The following is a 13,695-nucleotide window of genomic DNA, read 5'->3' on the forward strand; positions in this document are numbered from 1 at the left end:
TTTTTTCTTTTCTGTAGTATGTTTGCATAATTGCTGTGCTTCTCCTGCTTTCCTCTACCCCATGTTACTAGGACTTTACGTGGGCAGCCCTGACCTGATGTTCTACTTTCTCTGATGTGGTTGGTGTGTGATGTTCTGTGTTCTCTGATGTAGTGTGAATACATCTCTTTTCACTCACTTTGCATCTTTGGCTCACTGTGTTCCCCAAAGAGCTATAATATGAGTACAGCCTTTTTATTATACTTTTAGTAGGAGGTGGGGGAAAAAGTGGAGAATTTATCTGGAATGGTATGAGTCTTTTTTGTTGTGAGATTCTTGTTAGAATGAACTCTCTGAAATAGAACACTTATAGTGATAATTACATCCTGCTTCCATAACAGGATTGTGTTGGGATTCAGATTGGCCCCCAGTTCACCATAGTATACTGGAGTCTCTGTGCTTATCAGAGTTTCCTATCATTTACTTCCTCTCTTGTACCCTTCTCTCATCAGCAATTTCTATGCCCTCCAAGTAAGAGGAGGAAAAGATGAGGATACTCTTGAGTCAGTATCTCTTAAATTTGGTGTTGGTACTGACACTTAGCCAGTACATGTTTTCTTTTTATTTTATTGGATATTGGAGGAGAATTCTTTGATGTGACTTCACTTTACTATTTTATTTATTTTATTCATTCATTCATGTATGTATGTATGTTTATTTTTGAGAGAGAAAGAAAGAATGAGAATGAGTTGGGGACAGGCAGAGAGAGAGAGAAAGAGGGAGAGAGAGAGAAAGTAAGAGAGAGAGAGAGAGAGAGACAAAGAATTTGAAGCAGGCTCCAGGCTCCGAGCTCTCAGCCTGACATGGGACTCAAACTCACGAATTGTGAGATCATGACCTGAACCATAATTGGATGCTTAACCGACTTAGCCACCCAGGCACCACTTTACTCTTTTAAACTGCAGATCCTTGATATCATTCTTTACTTCTATGGTATTTATTAATAACTTCTAAATATATTACAAACATACGTTTGCACTATACCTGTGGATCTGAAAAACCTGCCTGATGCAGGGTTACCTGTTTTCTTACATAGTTTCTATACCTTTAGTATTTGTTGGGATTATTAACGATTTAACAGTCAGATACCAAGAAGATAGAAGGTGAGCCAAATTAAACATATCTTTTTAAAAAATTCTTTTTCAATGTTTAATTATTTTTGAGAGAGAGAGAGACAGAGTGCAGTGGGAGAAGGGAAGAGTGAGAGGGAGACACAGAATCTGAAGCAGGCTCAAGCTCTGAGCTGTCAGCACAGAGCCTGATGCAGGGCTTGAACCCATGAACCGAGAGATCATGACCTGAGCTGAAGTGAGATGCTTAACTAACTGAGCCACTCATGTGCCCCTAAACTTTTCTTTTAAAAATAATGTACAACATAGAGCCACAAGCAAATATATCGTAGCTATATTTGATCATGATTTGCATAGCTACACTATTTTCTTCCCTTAAGTATTTATTTCCTCACAGCTCTCTTGTTGTGTATTTACTGTATTAACTTTTTAAGATTTTGTGCTAAGTAATTACTTTATGGATGACATTACATGCTAATTTTGTTATTAATGGCTTTGGTTATTGTAATATTTTAGAATGAGGTCAAAATTGAAAATAAATGAGGCTTCATAAATAAATAGAACTAAAGATTTCTATATATTATACTTCAGAAGTATATTCAGAAGTAATAAATTCTATAGCTCTTGCCAAAAATTAAGAAAAGCAAAAACAAGGGGTGCCTGAGTGGCTCAGCCATCTGACTTTTGCTCAAGTCATAATCTCATGGTTTATGGGTTCAAGCCCTGTTTTGGTCCCTGCACTGACAGCTCAGAGCCTGGAGCCTGCTTCAAATTCTGTGTCTCCCTCTCTCTGTCTCTGCCCCTTCCACACTGTGCACATGCACATGAACTCTCAAAAATGAATAAACATTAAAACAAATACAAAAGGAAAACAAAATGAATTTATTAAAAAATTTTTTTAATGTTTTTTATTTTTGAGACAGCATGAGTGTAGGAGGGGCAAAGAGAGCGGGAGACACAGAATCCGAAGCAGGCTTCGGTCTCTCAGCTGTCAGCACAGAGCCCAACCTAGGGCTCGAATCCACAAACCATCAGATCATGATCTGAGCCAAGTTGAACATTTAACCAACTGAGCCACATAGATGCCCCCAAAACAAAATGAAATTTATTTATTTATTTATTTTTATTTTATTTTTCTACAAATAGTTTATTGTCAAATTAGTTTCCACGTAACACTCAGTGCTCATCCCCACAAGTGTCCTCCTCCATGCCCATCCTTCCTCCCCTCCACATCCATCAGTCCTCAGTTTTTGTCAGCATTCAAGNCTCGGGATGTAAAGTTCTAAATATATCTGTCAGATCCATCTGGTCCAATGTGTCTTTCAAGTCGATTATTTCTTTAGTGATTTTCTGTCTGCTTGACCTATCCATTGCCGTAAGCGGAGTATTAAAGTCCCCTGCTATTAGCACATTCTTATCTATAAGCTTGTTTCTGTTTGTGTTTAATTGTTTTAGATATTTAGGTGCTTCCACATTTGGTGCGTAGACATTTGTGATTGTTAGTTCTTCCTGATGGATGGACCCTGTAATTATTATGTAGTGCCCTTCTTCATCTCTTGTTATTGTCTTTAATTTAAAGACAATATTGTCCAGTTTGTCTGATATAAGTATAGCTCCTCCGGCTTTCTTTTGATTTCTTGTAGCATGATATATATTTCTCCATCCCCTTACTTTTNGGTTTCCAGTGGCTTCAGATCTTTTGTGTGATGTATAACAAAATGGAATTTAGACATAGGGAATGAATTATAATATAGCTAAAGGTCAGATTCTCATGGTAGATCTATATTTCATAACTTTATATGTCATTTATATTTTATATATTTCAAATCTGAGTCTTTATAAAACAAAAAAGTATATTAAGTTCTTTAATATGCCTTTAGTGATTCTTAAATAAATGAGTATATGGATATGCCCATACCCACAATTTTCCCTGATTTAAAGATTTCAATCTCAGCTCTAGTCTGTTACTTTACAATGTGAACCTACTTTCTTTTCAGGGGAAGTGTTACAAATGGAAGATGATCTCGTCATCTCATTTCAGTTAATGCTCTGTGTCCTTGATTATTTTATTAAGCTCTCACCTCCTGCATTGCTCAAAGAACCATATAGTAAGTATTTTAAATAATTTATGCACCTCCTACATCATTACTCAACAGTTGTTTATTTCACGTTAACTAGGTCCAAAACATGGTTCTATAGCTGAAGGGATGATAAAAAGGAAATCAGACCTGGACTCTGCCCTCAAGTAGTATAAGATATAGAAGTAGAGATAAGATAAGTAATCAGTATATGGCCACTTTCTAAGTGATCTGGGCCAAAATAAAGTAAATGCTGTGAGAGTTCAGGAGATGATAGCTTTTTTTTTTTAGCTGAGGAAGACCAAGGAAGACCATATAAAAGAAGTGGATTTGACCTGAGTGTTGAAGAGTAGATAGCATTTGAAGGTTAGGGGAAGTTGGGGTAGAATATTCCCAGTAAAGAGAAAATAAGAGGTAAGGGACAGTTAGGAGTGAAACTTCATGAGAAAGAATGGCCCATTCTGCCAGGGGGAGATTACCTAAATTGTATTCCTGGATGCTACAATTATTACGTGACTAATTTTTTTTGCATATGAATTGTAATCTACTTCATTGGATAAGGTGAGAAGTGTTTTTAAATGAAAGTAACTGTTGCTAAAAAAAAATAAAAAAATAAATAAAAAGAAAATAACTTGTGGAAATAGATAGCATTAAGCAAAGACAAGTATATTCCTCTTAGAATGGAATTACTTCTTTTGGTGGCATCAAGAGTAGAATTTCAAAATCACTTATTTATACCACAGAAAAATGTAAACTTAACTAAGTCTAAACTGATTCCTTGGTCCTAAAATGAGGAAAATATTGATAATACTAAAAGTAATAGAGGACAGATTAAAACATGGAAGTCCAAAGTGTTGATGGAAGTGGCTGGAAAGATGAAGCCTAATTAATTTATTTGAACAATAACTTCATGGACAAATGTGTTGAACATGGTTTGACAGAAAACATCAGGTCAGTAGCAGAAACCAGAATTGGAGAAAAAATACAAAGCAATATATTTTAAAATTTTCTGAATCTGTAATGATGATATATGTCTTTTCACTTTTCTCAATTTCTATAAGTTTAATAAGTTGATGTAGGATGTTACTTTAGGTTGACGGCCTTTGTTCTTATGGATTATTCAAATGAACATTTTAATTCTCTAAGTGCTATGTTAAAGAAACCAGGAGGAGGTGTTACATTGACTGAGTATGGTAAACTTTTAATTACCTTTTTATTAGAATTCCAGATGAATACAAAAGTAGACAGTGGCATAATAAGCCCCATGTACTTAATTGTGTACCTTCAACATCTTATGGTCAACCAGGAGCCCCATCTGCTGCCTGGTTGCATCAGCTGTGTTATTTTGATACACATCTTTGCCTACCATTTCATCCTTAAACTTTTAGTATGTATGTCTAAAAGGTAGAGATGTTTTAAAAAAGCATAATAACTAATAGCATGCCTGAAAATCGATTAATAGTGATTTCTAACCTAATACCACCAAATATCTAATAAGTTACTTGTTCAGATTTTCAGTTGCCTTTTAAAAGTGATTTTAAAACTTTTTTTTTTTACAGGTTGAAATCAGAATCTAAATAAGATCTATACCTTATGACTGGTTGATACACTTTTGAGGCTTTTAAAAAACTTCCTTTTCCATCTTTCTCTTTTTTTCCTTATAATTTGTTTATTAAGTAATTAGGTGGTATGGTCTGGAGTTTCACATGGTTTAATTTTTTCTGACTGTATCCTGTTGTATAGTTTGACATATTCCTGTATTCTTAATTTCATATAAATTGTTGGTCAGGCCTGGAGGCTGTTAATACATTTTATATTTATTCATTTGTAATCTCTTTTAATAGCTGAATCAATTTTCAGTTTGAATTGGGAATGCTCAAAATAATATAGGAGATTTTTAAACGAATTATCCTTTATGACATAATATGTATATATATATACACATTTATATTTAAAAGCATAATTTACTATGGGTTTTGCTCAAATTTTAAAAATTTATTAATTTTTATACTATATCTAGCAATTGAATCCATAAGTACTTACTCTTTTTAAGATTCTTCAAGGTAGAAAACATTTTTTTTCCCTTACTGACTGAGTAGGATACATTTAGAATAAATTTATAAGTTGGCTATTTCCCTTGCCTTCTCCATATTTGCCTATGGGGCTTTACATATTGTACAGTTTCTTTTTGGGCTAGTTATGGGCAGAAGAGAATAGGGATGGCAAAAGCTAGTATCAGTACATAACTTAAAATAGATATTCAATAAATAGATGAGACTATTAGCCTTTTAATGAAGCCTAATAAATAAAAGTAGCAGAATGTTACCAAGATTATTTCTGATCCCCCAACTTAGAATACTTCATTATTTTATACAATGGAATGTGCAATTGTTCTTATCTAATTTACCATTTTTACAGAAACAGCTGTAATACCTTTTAATGGTTCACCTCGAACACCAAGGCGAGGTCAGAACAGGAGTGCACGGATAGCAAAACAACTAGAAAATGATACAAGAATTATTGAAGTTCTCTGTAAAGAACATGAATGTAATATAGATGAGGTAACTTAACTTCATGATTTCTTTAAAATGAAGTAGATTTAGATGTAAGTTCTTCCTAACAGTATATACTTCTTTCATGACAAGTTGCTTTTGTAATTAGTGCCAATTCTTTTGCAGCAAAATATTTAGAAAAAATTTATTTTTCATATTCAGGTGCTTTGATTTTAAAGAGAGTGGCTCCCTTTTCAGGAATCAGTGAAAGGTGCATCATTAAGGCAGTAGTTTTCAAATGAATTTGTTCTTTGATTCTTCTGTGGTTACTGATAATTCCTAATGTTTTAAAATACCCAGAAATTTAATATCAACATTAAATACTATACACTCTTTCCAAATATTACACCAGGTGCTAATGGCTGGTAGAGAAGATACATAAACACCCTGGAATTGCTTATCTTGTTCATAGAATCTGGAGTGTTGGAATTGGAAAGAATGTTAAAAACAATGTACTCAGCCTCCTTTTGGTAATGAGTCAGTGAACTTCTAGAGATTGATAGTTAATTTCTAACAGAGTCTAGACTTTGGTAAATCTGCTACTAGTTTCTCCTTTTAGCCTACTGTGCTGTTTCTGTCATAGATTGCTATATTGTCAACAGTTCGCTACTGCCAGATAGCTGTTTGAAATGTTGCATCTTTGTAATTTCTTTGTCAACTAGGAAGGAATGGAGTATGATCTCAAAATTTAGGTTAAGAATTGTTGGAATGATTTATCAAGATAACTTAATTTTAGTACTGTGGCTTTTGTCAGTTTTAGCAAAGATCCAGATATACACCTGTGGATATAGATGCTTCAGCTTTACGTGTGTGTGTGTGTGTGTGTGTGTGCGCGTGTGTGTGTGTATTTTACTTTTCTAGTATCACAAATAATCTTTGCTAATAAGCTGACAAATGTGGTTGAAATATTTTTTAATTGCTAAGTCCTTTAAGATAACGAATAGATATAAATGGAGTTTGCTAACTCTGGTTGTTAATTCTCTGGATTTCAGAGCTACTTATAAAATTTCGTTTCTAAAATCAAGAATAAATCATGTGTAGACTTCAAATTTTGAAAAAGAAGTTAAGTGAAAATAAGTAAGTTTTTAAAAATTTTGTAGCACACGACAAGTACAGAACAGCCCACAATATGACTTCAGGTTTCCTATTACAGTCTTTATGTTAGATAAATGTAGGGTGCTTTTGTATGAAGCTGCATTATTCTACAAAATATTTTTATGTGATTTTGAATTATTGGATATCCTTAAGTGTGGGAAATTATTTTCTGGTAAAAATAGGTTATTTTCCTAAATTTCTACAAAAATGTCTGTTTCCTAAGCTAGCTATCAGATGATGAGTGTGAAGTGGCCTAAAAATATGCTTCAGGGAGAAACCACAGATCGGGAGGAGAAGTAAGGAATCTTGGCTTTGATGATAGATTGGTTTTAATTCCAGCTCTACTACTTCCTAGCTGTCAACTTTGGTCAAGTTGCTTAATTTTTTTGAGCCATCTTTTCATCATTTGTTAAATGTAGAATACTGAAGTTGGTTACGATGAATTTTCTTCTTATAAATCCCATTTCATTAACGGTTCTCTACTCCACTTCCATTCTAGGACTTGAAATCCACCTCACATAAATTAAAAAGTAAATAATTGAGTTATAAATGAGTATCACATTAGGTTGAATGTAAGTCATTGATCAAAATGTCAGTTAACACTTTAATTCTAGTGTTATAAGTGACAGAGATTGTTTTTTTTTATTTTAATGTCTATGTTGTAACTTTATCTTTTTCAGGTGAAAAATGTTTATTTCAAAAATTTCATTCCTTTTATGAATTCTCTTGGAATTGTAGCTTCTAATGGACTTCCAGAGGTAATCTGAAGGAAAAATTAATTAATAAAAAGTTAATGTATTTTGGGACTTTGGGGAGGGAGGAATGGCTGTCTAATTTCTTAAAATTGCTTTGCTGTATATTAAATATTTTTTGCCCAAGGAAAGAAATCTAAATAGAATTGTGGTGAGCCAACTTTATATAAGTAACAGGAAAAGATTTTGACTATATATTAAGATGTATTTATCAGCATTTGTGACACTAGAAATTGATTTGTACTGAAATTTTTCAAAAATCAAAGGGAGCTTTTGGATATCTGAAGGCTATTATATTTAAGTACAGTATAACTAAATATGCACAAATTTGATTTTGATTTGTTCTGCATCCTTGAGCATAGGATCCATGGGTTGATACTATCAATGTTATTGGCATTATTATATTATGGAGAATTTCTTGGGAATACTTTAAACTACTTAATTGAAAATAAATTTGGTTAAAATGGCTGTGATTATATTGCAGAAATGTTTTACCTTAGTGGTGTGCCATCCATCTATCTGTTTCTTTTTATATTTTTGCCTCAAATGTCTTGCTCTCCAATAAGAACAGAACAGCTGGGAACTTTATGTGGTAAGATGAAGTATGTGGAGAAAAGGATGCTTAGATAAATGATGAAGAACAAGTACTCAGTGATAAAACAATGTTTTAGAAGCACCTGGTATTATCAAGACCAAAAGACATGAAATCAAATAGCTAGTCTGCTGATTCTGCTCCCCAAATTAGTAGCTAGTCCTTGAATTAATAAACTTATCCAACAATTACTTATTGAATAATTGGCACTTAATGTGTGCCAGGCTTTGTGCTAGGTATTATTAGAGATTTAACTCACAGTCACTAAGATCATAGTGCGAAAAAGACAAAGAAATAGAACATGGGAGGAGTCTGCAAGAGTCTGATAAAAGTCTGCACAGGGTTCTCTGATATCCACATAATCCAAAGTGGAGCAGATGGGTTTTGAGGAAAATTGGATAGGTGATTTCTGAGCTGAATAAGCTTTAGGAGAAAAAAAGACATTTCCAGGGTTAGAAATTATCGATTCAAAGGGACAATGATTTGTGAGAGTGTGGTCTGTTCAGTGAACTCCAAATAATGCGTTCAGATTGGGATGCAGAGCAAAAGACACTAGAGAAGCAAGAAATGGAGCACAGCAAAGGAAACAACCCACAAAACTAATAGGCAACCAACGGAATGGGAAAAGATAGTTGCAAATGACATATCAGATAAAGGGTTAATATCCAGAATCTATAAGGAACTCATCAAACTACACGCCCGAAAAACAAACAACCCAGTGAAGAAATGGGCAGAAGATATGAACAGACACTTCTCCAAAGAGGACATCCAGATGGCCAACAGACACATGAAACGATGCTCAGCATCCCTCCTCATCAGGGAAATACAAATCAAAACCACACTGAGATACCACCTCACGCCAGTCAGAGTGGCTAAAATGAGCAAATCAGAGAACTCTAGATGCTGGCGAGGATGTGGAGAAACGGGCACCCTCCTACACTGTTGGTGGGAATGTAAACTGGTGCAGCCCCTCTGGAAAACAGTGTGGAGGTTCCTCAGGAAACTAACAATAGAACTCCCCTATGACCCAGCAATAGCACTGCTAGGAATTTACCCAAGGGATACAGGAGTGCTGATGCATAGGAGCACATGGACCCCAATGTTCATAGCAGCACTCTCCACAATAGCTAAAACATGGAAAGAGCCTAAGTGTCCATCAACAGATGAATGGATCAAGAAGATGTGGTTTATCTATACCATGGAATACTACATGGCAGTGAGAAACAATGAAATCTGGCCATGTGTAGCAACATGGATGGACCTTGAGGGTGTTATGCTGAGCGAAATAAGTCAGGCAGAGAAGGACAAATATCATATGTTTGCGCGTATAGGAGGATTAGGAGGAACTTGATGGAGGACCATGGGGGAGAAGAAGGGCGGAAATGGTGGGGGAAAGGGAGAGAGGCAAACCATGAGAGAACTCTGGAATGCTGAGAAACAAACTGAGGACTGATGAATGTGGGGGGGAGGGGGGAGATGGGCATGGAGGAGGGCACTTGTGGGGATGACCACTGAGTGTTATATGGAAACCATTTTGACAATAAACTATTTGTAAAAAAGCAGGAAATGGGGCCAAATGTTGTATTACCAAGTTTTCTTATCAACTTATATGCCAAAAAGTAAGCTGTTCACAATCCTAAAGAATTTTGGACACTCAGAGTAATTTTTCTTCCTTGATTAGGATTACAGTTTTAATAGAAATCTTAAACTTTACCCCAGCATTTTTCTTTTTTAAAAAATATCTATTATTTATTTTGAGAGAAGAGTGCGCACGTGTGATTGGGAGAGGGATAGAGAAAGAGGGAGTCACGAGCAGTCTCCACGTTGCCATTGCAGAGCCAGACATGGGGCTCCAACCCAGGAACCATGACCTGAGCTCAAATCAAGAGTCAGATGCTTAACCGACTGAACTGCCCAGGCATCCCTCAGCATCTTTCAAATAACAATAATAGCTGCTAATCAATAAATGATTGATAATTAGTGCCTCGCTAAGATAGGGCACAGTGATTGAACTTAATCAACATGAATAACTGTTCTCCCTAAGAAGCTTACATAGAAAAAAGTTTACATTAGCTGAATTTCTTCCTACCACTCCCTTTAAAATGCAATTTTAGTTCTCTCATGTTAGAAGTACTTTGACTTTAATAGTCATAGCAGACATCATGCCAAATAGTTGTGTACTGGGCATTGATTTTTAAATTATGATTAGAAAATTTTGAATCAGAACTCAATCACAGATTCTAGCAAATGAAATGGAAAAGGTTAGGAATACATTGTGCAAATAATGTTAATTTGGCTAATTAATTGAGTTAATAGTCTTGCCCAAGACCGTTTACTGAAGGGAGTTGGAATGCACCAAAGAATTTAGAAAAGATAGGTAGAATGTACCTACCTATCTTGTTATAATGTTTGAAAAATATTCTTGTATTGATAAGCATAGTGGAAGATTAAAAGTGAGGGATGTATGGGATATTTGGAGCATCTTGGCAATTAAGTGATTAAAATAATACTTATTTTTGTCTTACATATCTATCTTAGTACTATTTTGTGTTATTGGTGATCATTGCTTAAAATTCTAATGAATGGGGGCATGCATAAAATCAGATTAAAATTAGAGTTAAAAAGATAGCAATTTTTTAATGCCACTTTTAGATATGCTCTATTGCATATGAACACTGTAAATTATGAAATTAAATGTATGCTGTACAAAAATCCTCTAATTCTCTACTTCTGTGGACTGAGAGATGTAATGATATGAAAAGGATAATCATCAGTATTCTTTTTCTTTTGAGGTGGAAAGTCTCTCTAAACAATATGAAGAAATTTACCTTAAAAACAAAGATCTTGATGCAAGATTGTTTCTGGATCATGATAAAACTCTTCAGGCTGAGCCTACAGACAGGTATAGCACATGGTCTGTTGTTGAGATGCTTTTGCTATAGGTTGATATTGATATACGTAGGTTAAATAAGTTTTTATTTAACTTTGTGATCTTTAAATATCATTTATAATAAGTTACTTAAAATGCCTTTCTATCAAGCTAATAAGATAAACAGTATTCCAAGCATTATTAACAACTAGAGATTTAATGTGAACTGTTGTTTTTATTAAGTTGAATATAATTTTTAAAATGTGTCCCAAAAGAAAATTGTTGAAGTAATTAGTTTACTTAAGAAGTGGTTTCTTTTTCCCCACCCTTTCGTCTACTATTATTGCTTGGCTCTTTTTTTAAGTGTTAATACAAAAGTATATTCTCGTGAATTGTCATGTAGAATCCTAAAATAGGAATGATTGAGAGTAATTACAAAAAATGTGATTATAAATATGTTTAATAGCATGACATTTTTTAATATGTAACTGAAAATATATGTAATTTAGAGGTTAAACACAAATGTTTCCAATTTAAGTCAAAGTAAGGTCTTTGGAAGGCATAATGATTGAAAAACTTAAGCTTTGATATTTTTTAATACTGAACAGCTTGGTTAGTAATACCATCTAACATACAGAGATATCATCTAAAAATTATTAATGAATTGGTGCACCTGTTTTTAATAAACCTAGTGGAAAAAACCCAACTTAGATAAAATTTTATTTTTTTCACCATTGTTTTATTTAAGCAGCTTTTGGATCCTCTGTTTCCTATCACTTATTGATCCTGTCACTTATGTTATCGAGATACCATTTTGTATAATGGTAATATACTGCTCTTTGACTCATAAAGCACAAATTGTACATTTTCAGTCTGAATGACTTTATCATTATTTAGTTTTGAAATGCAGAGAACACCACGAAAAAATAATTCTGATGAAGAGGTGAATATGATGCTTCCACAGACTCCGGTTAGGTATGAGCTTCCTTACTTTTGACTTTCACTGTTATTATTTATTCTGTGCCTTATGGTACTTTGGGTTTGTTCATTTGTTCTATTGTATATACACACAGCATATTGAATGGTCTTTGCATGCCAGGTATTTTACTAGTTGCTGAGGATATGATTATTAGACCTAGTTCTGTCTGTCCTTAAGGAATATAAACTAGAATGGGAATGTGTTCCATCTCAGTAAATAACGAAAAGGATGTATTACCCTTTGCTCTGCATAGACTTGGATTAGAAACATTTTTCTGTCCTTTTCCTCACTTATTTCCCACATCTATTCTGTTTGAATATACCTTTTAAATACCTCAAGTTCATCTCCAGTTCTCCACTTGCACTCTCACCACCCTTGTCCTAGATCTCTTTCTTTTTGTTTTGGATTTTTTGCCGTAGGCTACTATCGATCTTGCTGTGTCTACTCTCCTCACTGTTCTTCTCTCCCTACCACCAAATATATTCTCCAGAGAGCCCCAGAATAATATTCTAGAAATGTAAGTTAGATCAAATGTAAGTTAGAAATGTAGTTTATCTAACTTCCTCTTGCAGTTGAAATGCACATTCCTTCACAGAGCCTACAAGATCCAGCTTCTGTTGCCTCTCTAGCCTCATCTTGTTTTCCTGCTCATTGTGAAGTAGCTAGTTTCCTGAATGCTTGAGCTCTTCTTTTATACTTGAAGACCTTCACACTTGCTTTTCCCTCTTCTTGAAACTCTTTCTTCTTTTTTTGCTTCTGAATTATGTGGTAGTAGTTTGTGAGGGAATGGACTAAGGAGGACATGGTGAGAAATTAACCTGTCAGTATGTCAAGTGGTTCTTACCTAAGGGTGCAAATTAGAATAACCTGAGGAGGTTTTTCTTCTAAACTACACATGCCTAGGCCTTATTACCATACACTTAAGTCAAAAACCCTGAACTGCTCTATTACAGTAGTTCAATTGAGAAATGTTGAATATTGGAACCAAGAGTAGGCAGTTGAAATGGAGGAATAAGAACAGGTTTGATAAATATTTGATTAATTCATATTTAGGATATTATTCATGAGGCATTTCTGGGTTACAAAGTAGCAAGTAGAAGAGTATAAGCTCTTACAGATTTGATAATCATAAGGGAAAGTTAAAACCCTAAAAAAGATGAGGTTGCCTGATGTAAAGGTATATAATAGCAAGAATGGCTGGCTAAGGGCTGAACCCTAAAGAATGCTAGCATTTAAGGACTAGATAGAAGTTAAAGAGAATGAGAAGGGGCCTCAGAGAGTGAAGCCAAAAAAGCTTCAGGGAATTTCAGGAAAGAGCAGGTGTTTGAGTTTCACATGTTTCAAGGAAATCAAGTATCAGAACAAGTGAGAAAGATGTTTTGGTTTTAGCAGTTAGTTATTTGTGGCTTTAGTCATTGTGGCTTAAGTAGATTAGAGGATATACAGGTTATAAAAGCAATAATATTTGAAAGGTGAGGAGGTAAAATATCAGTTGAGAGAGGTATAATGGTTTGGTGTAGAGGCACCGGGGTGGCTCAGTTGGTTAAGTGCGCGACTTCGGTTCAGATCATGATCTCACAGATTGAGTCAGAACCCCATGCAGGGCTTTGTGCTGACAGAATGGAGCCTGCTATAGATTCTCTGCCCCCCCTCCCCCCCGCCACTCCTC

At 34.7% G+C, this 13,695-nt stretch overlaps 1 protein-coding gene across 2 annotated transcripts in view; it reads left to right on the forward strand.

The window, feature by feature from the left end:
• Window positions 1-13,695, forward strand: part of RB1 (RB transcriptional corepressor 1) — a 168,456-nt gene that overhangs the window by 62,015 nt on the left and 92,746 nt on the right. For both annotated transcript variants that reach the window (XR_013338725.1, XM_077778782.1), the window contains exons 6-10: window positions 3,107-3,217; window positions 5,606-5,748; window positions 7,515-7,592; window positions 10,971-11,080; window positions 11,945-12,022. Coding sequence is in view for 1 of the 2 variants with exons in the window: in XM_077778782.1 (XP_077634908.1) it covers window positions 3,107-3,217; window positions 5,606-5,748; window positions 7,515-7,592; window positions 10,971-11,080; window positions 11,945-12,022 (520 nt within the window). In the remaining variant the exon portion in view is untranslated. The remainder of the gene's footprint in view (window positions 1-3,106; window positions 3,218-5,605; window positions 5,749-7,514; window positions 7,593-10,970; window positions 11,081-11,944; window positions 12,023-13,695) is intronic.

This window comes from Crocuta crocuta, unplaced genomic scaffold (genome assembly GCF_008692635.1).
Source record: "Crocuta crocuta isolate KB4526 unplaced genomic scaffold, BGI_CrCroc_1.0 scaffold586, whole genome shotgun sequence".
NCBI lineage: Eukaryota > Metazoa > Chordata > Mammalia > Carnivora > Hyaenidae > Crocuta > Crocuta crocuta.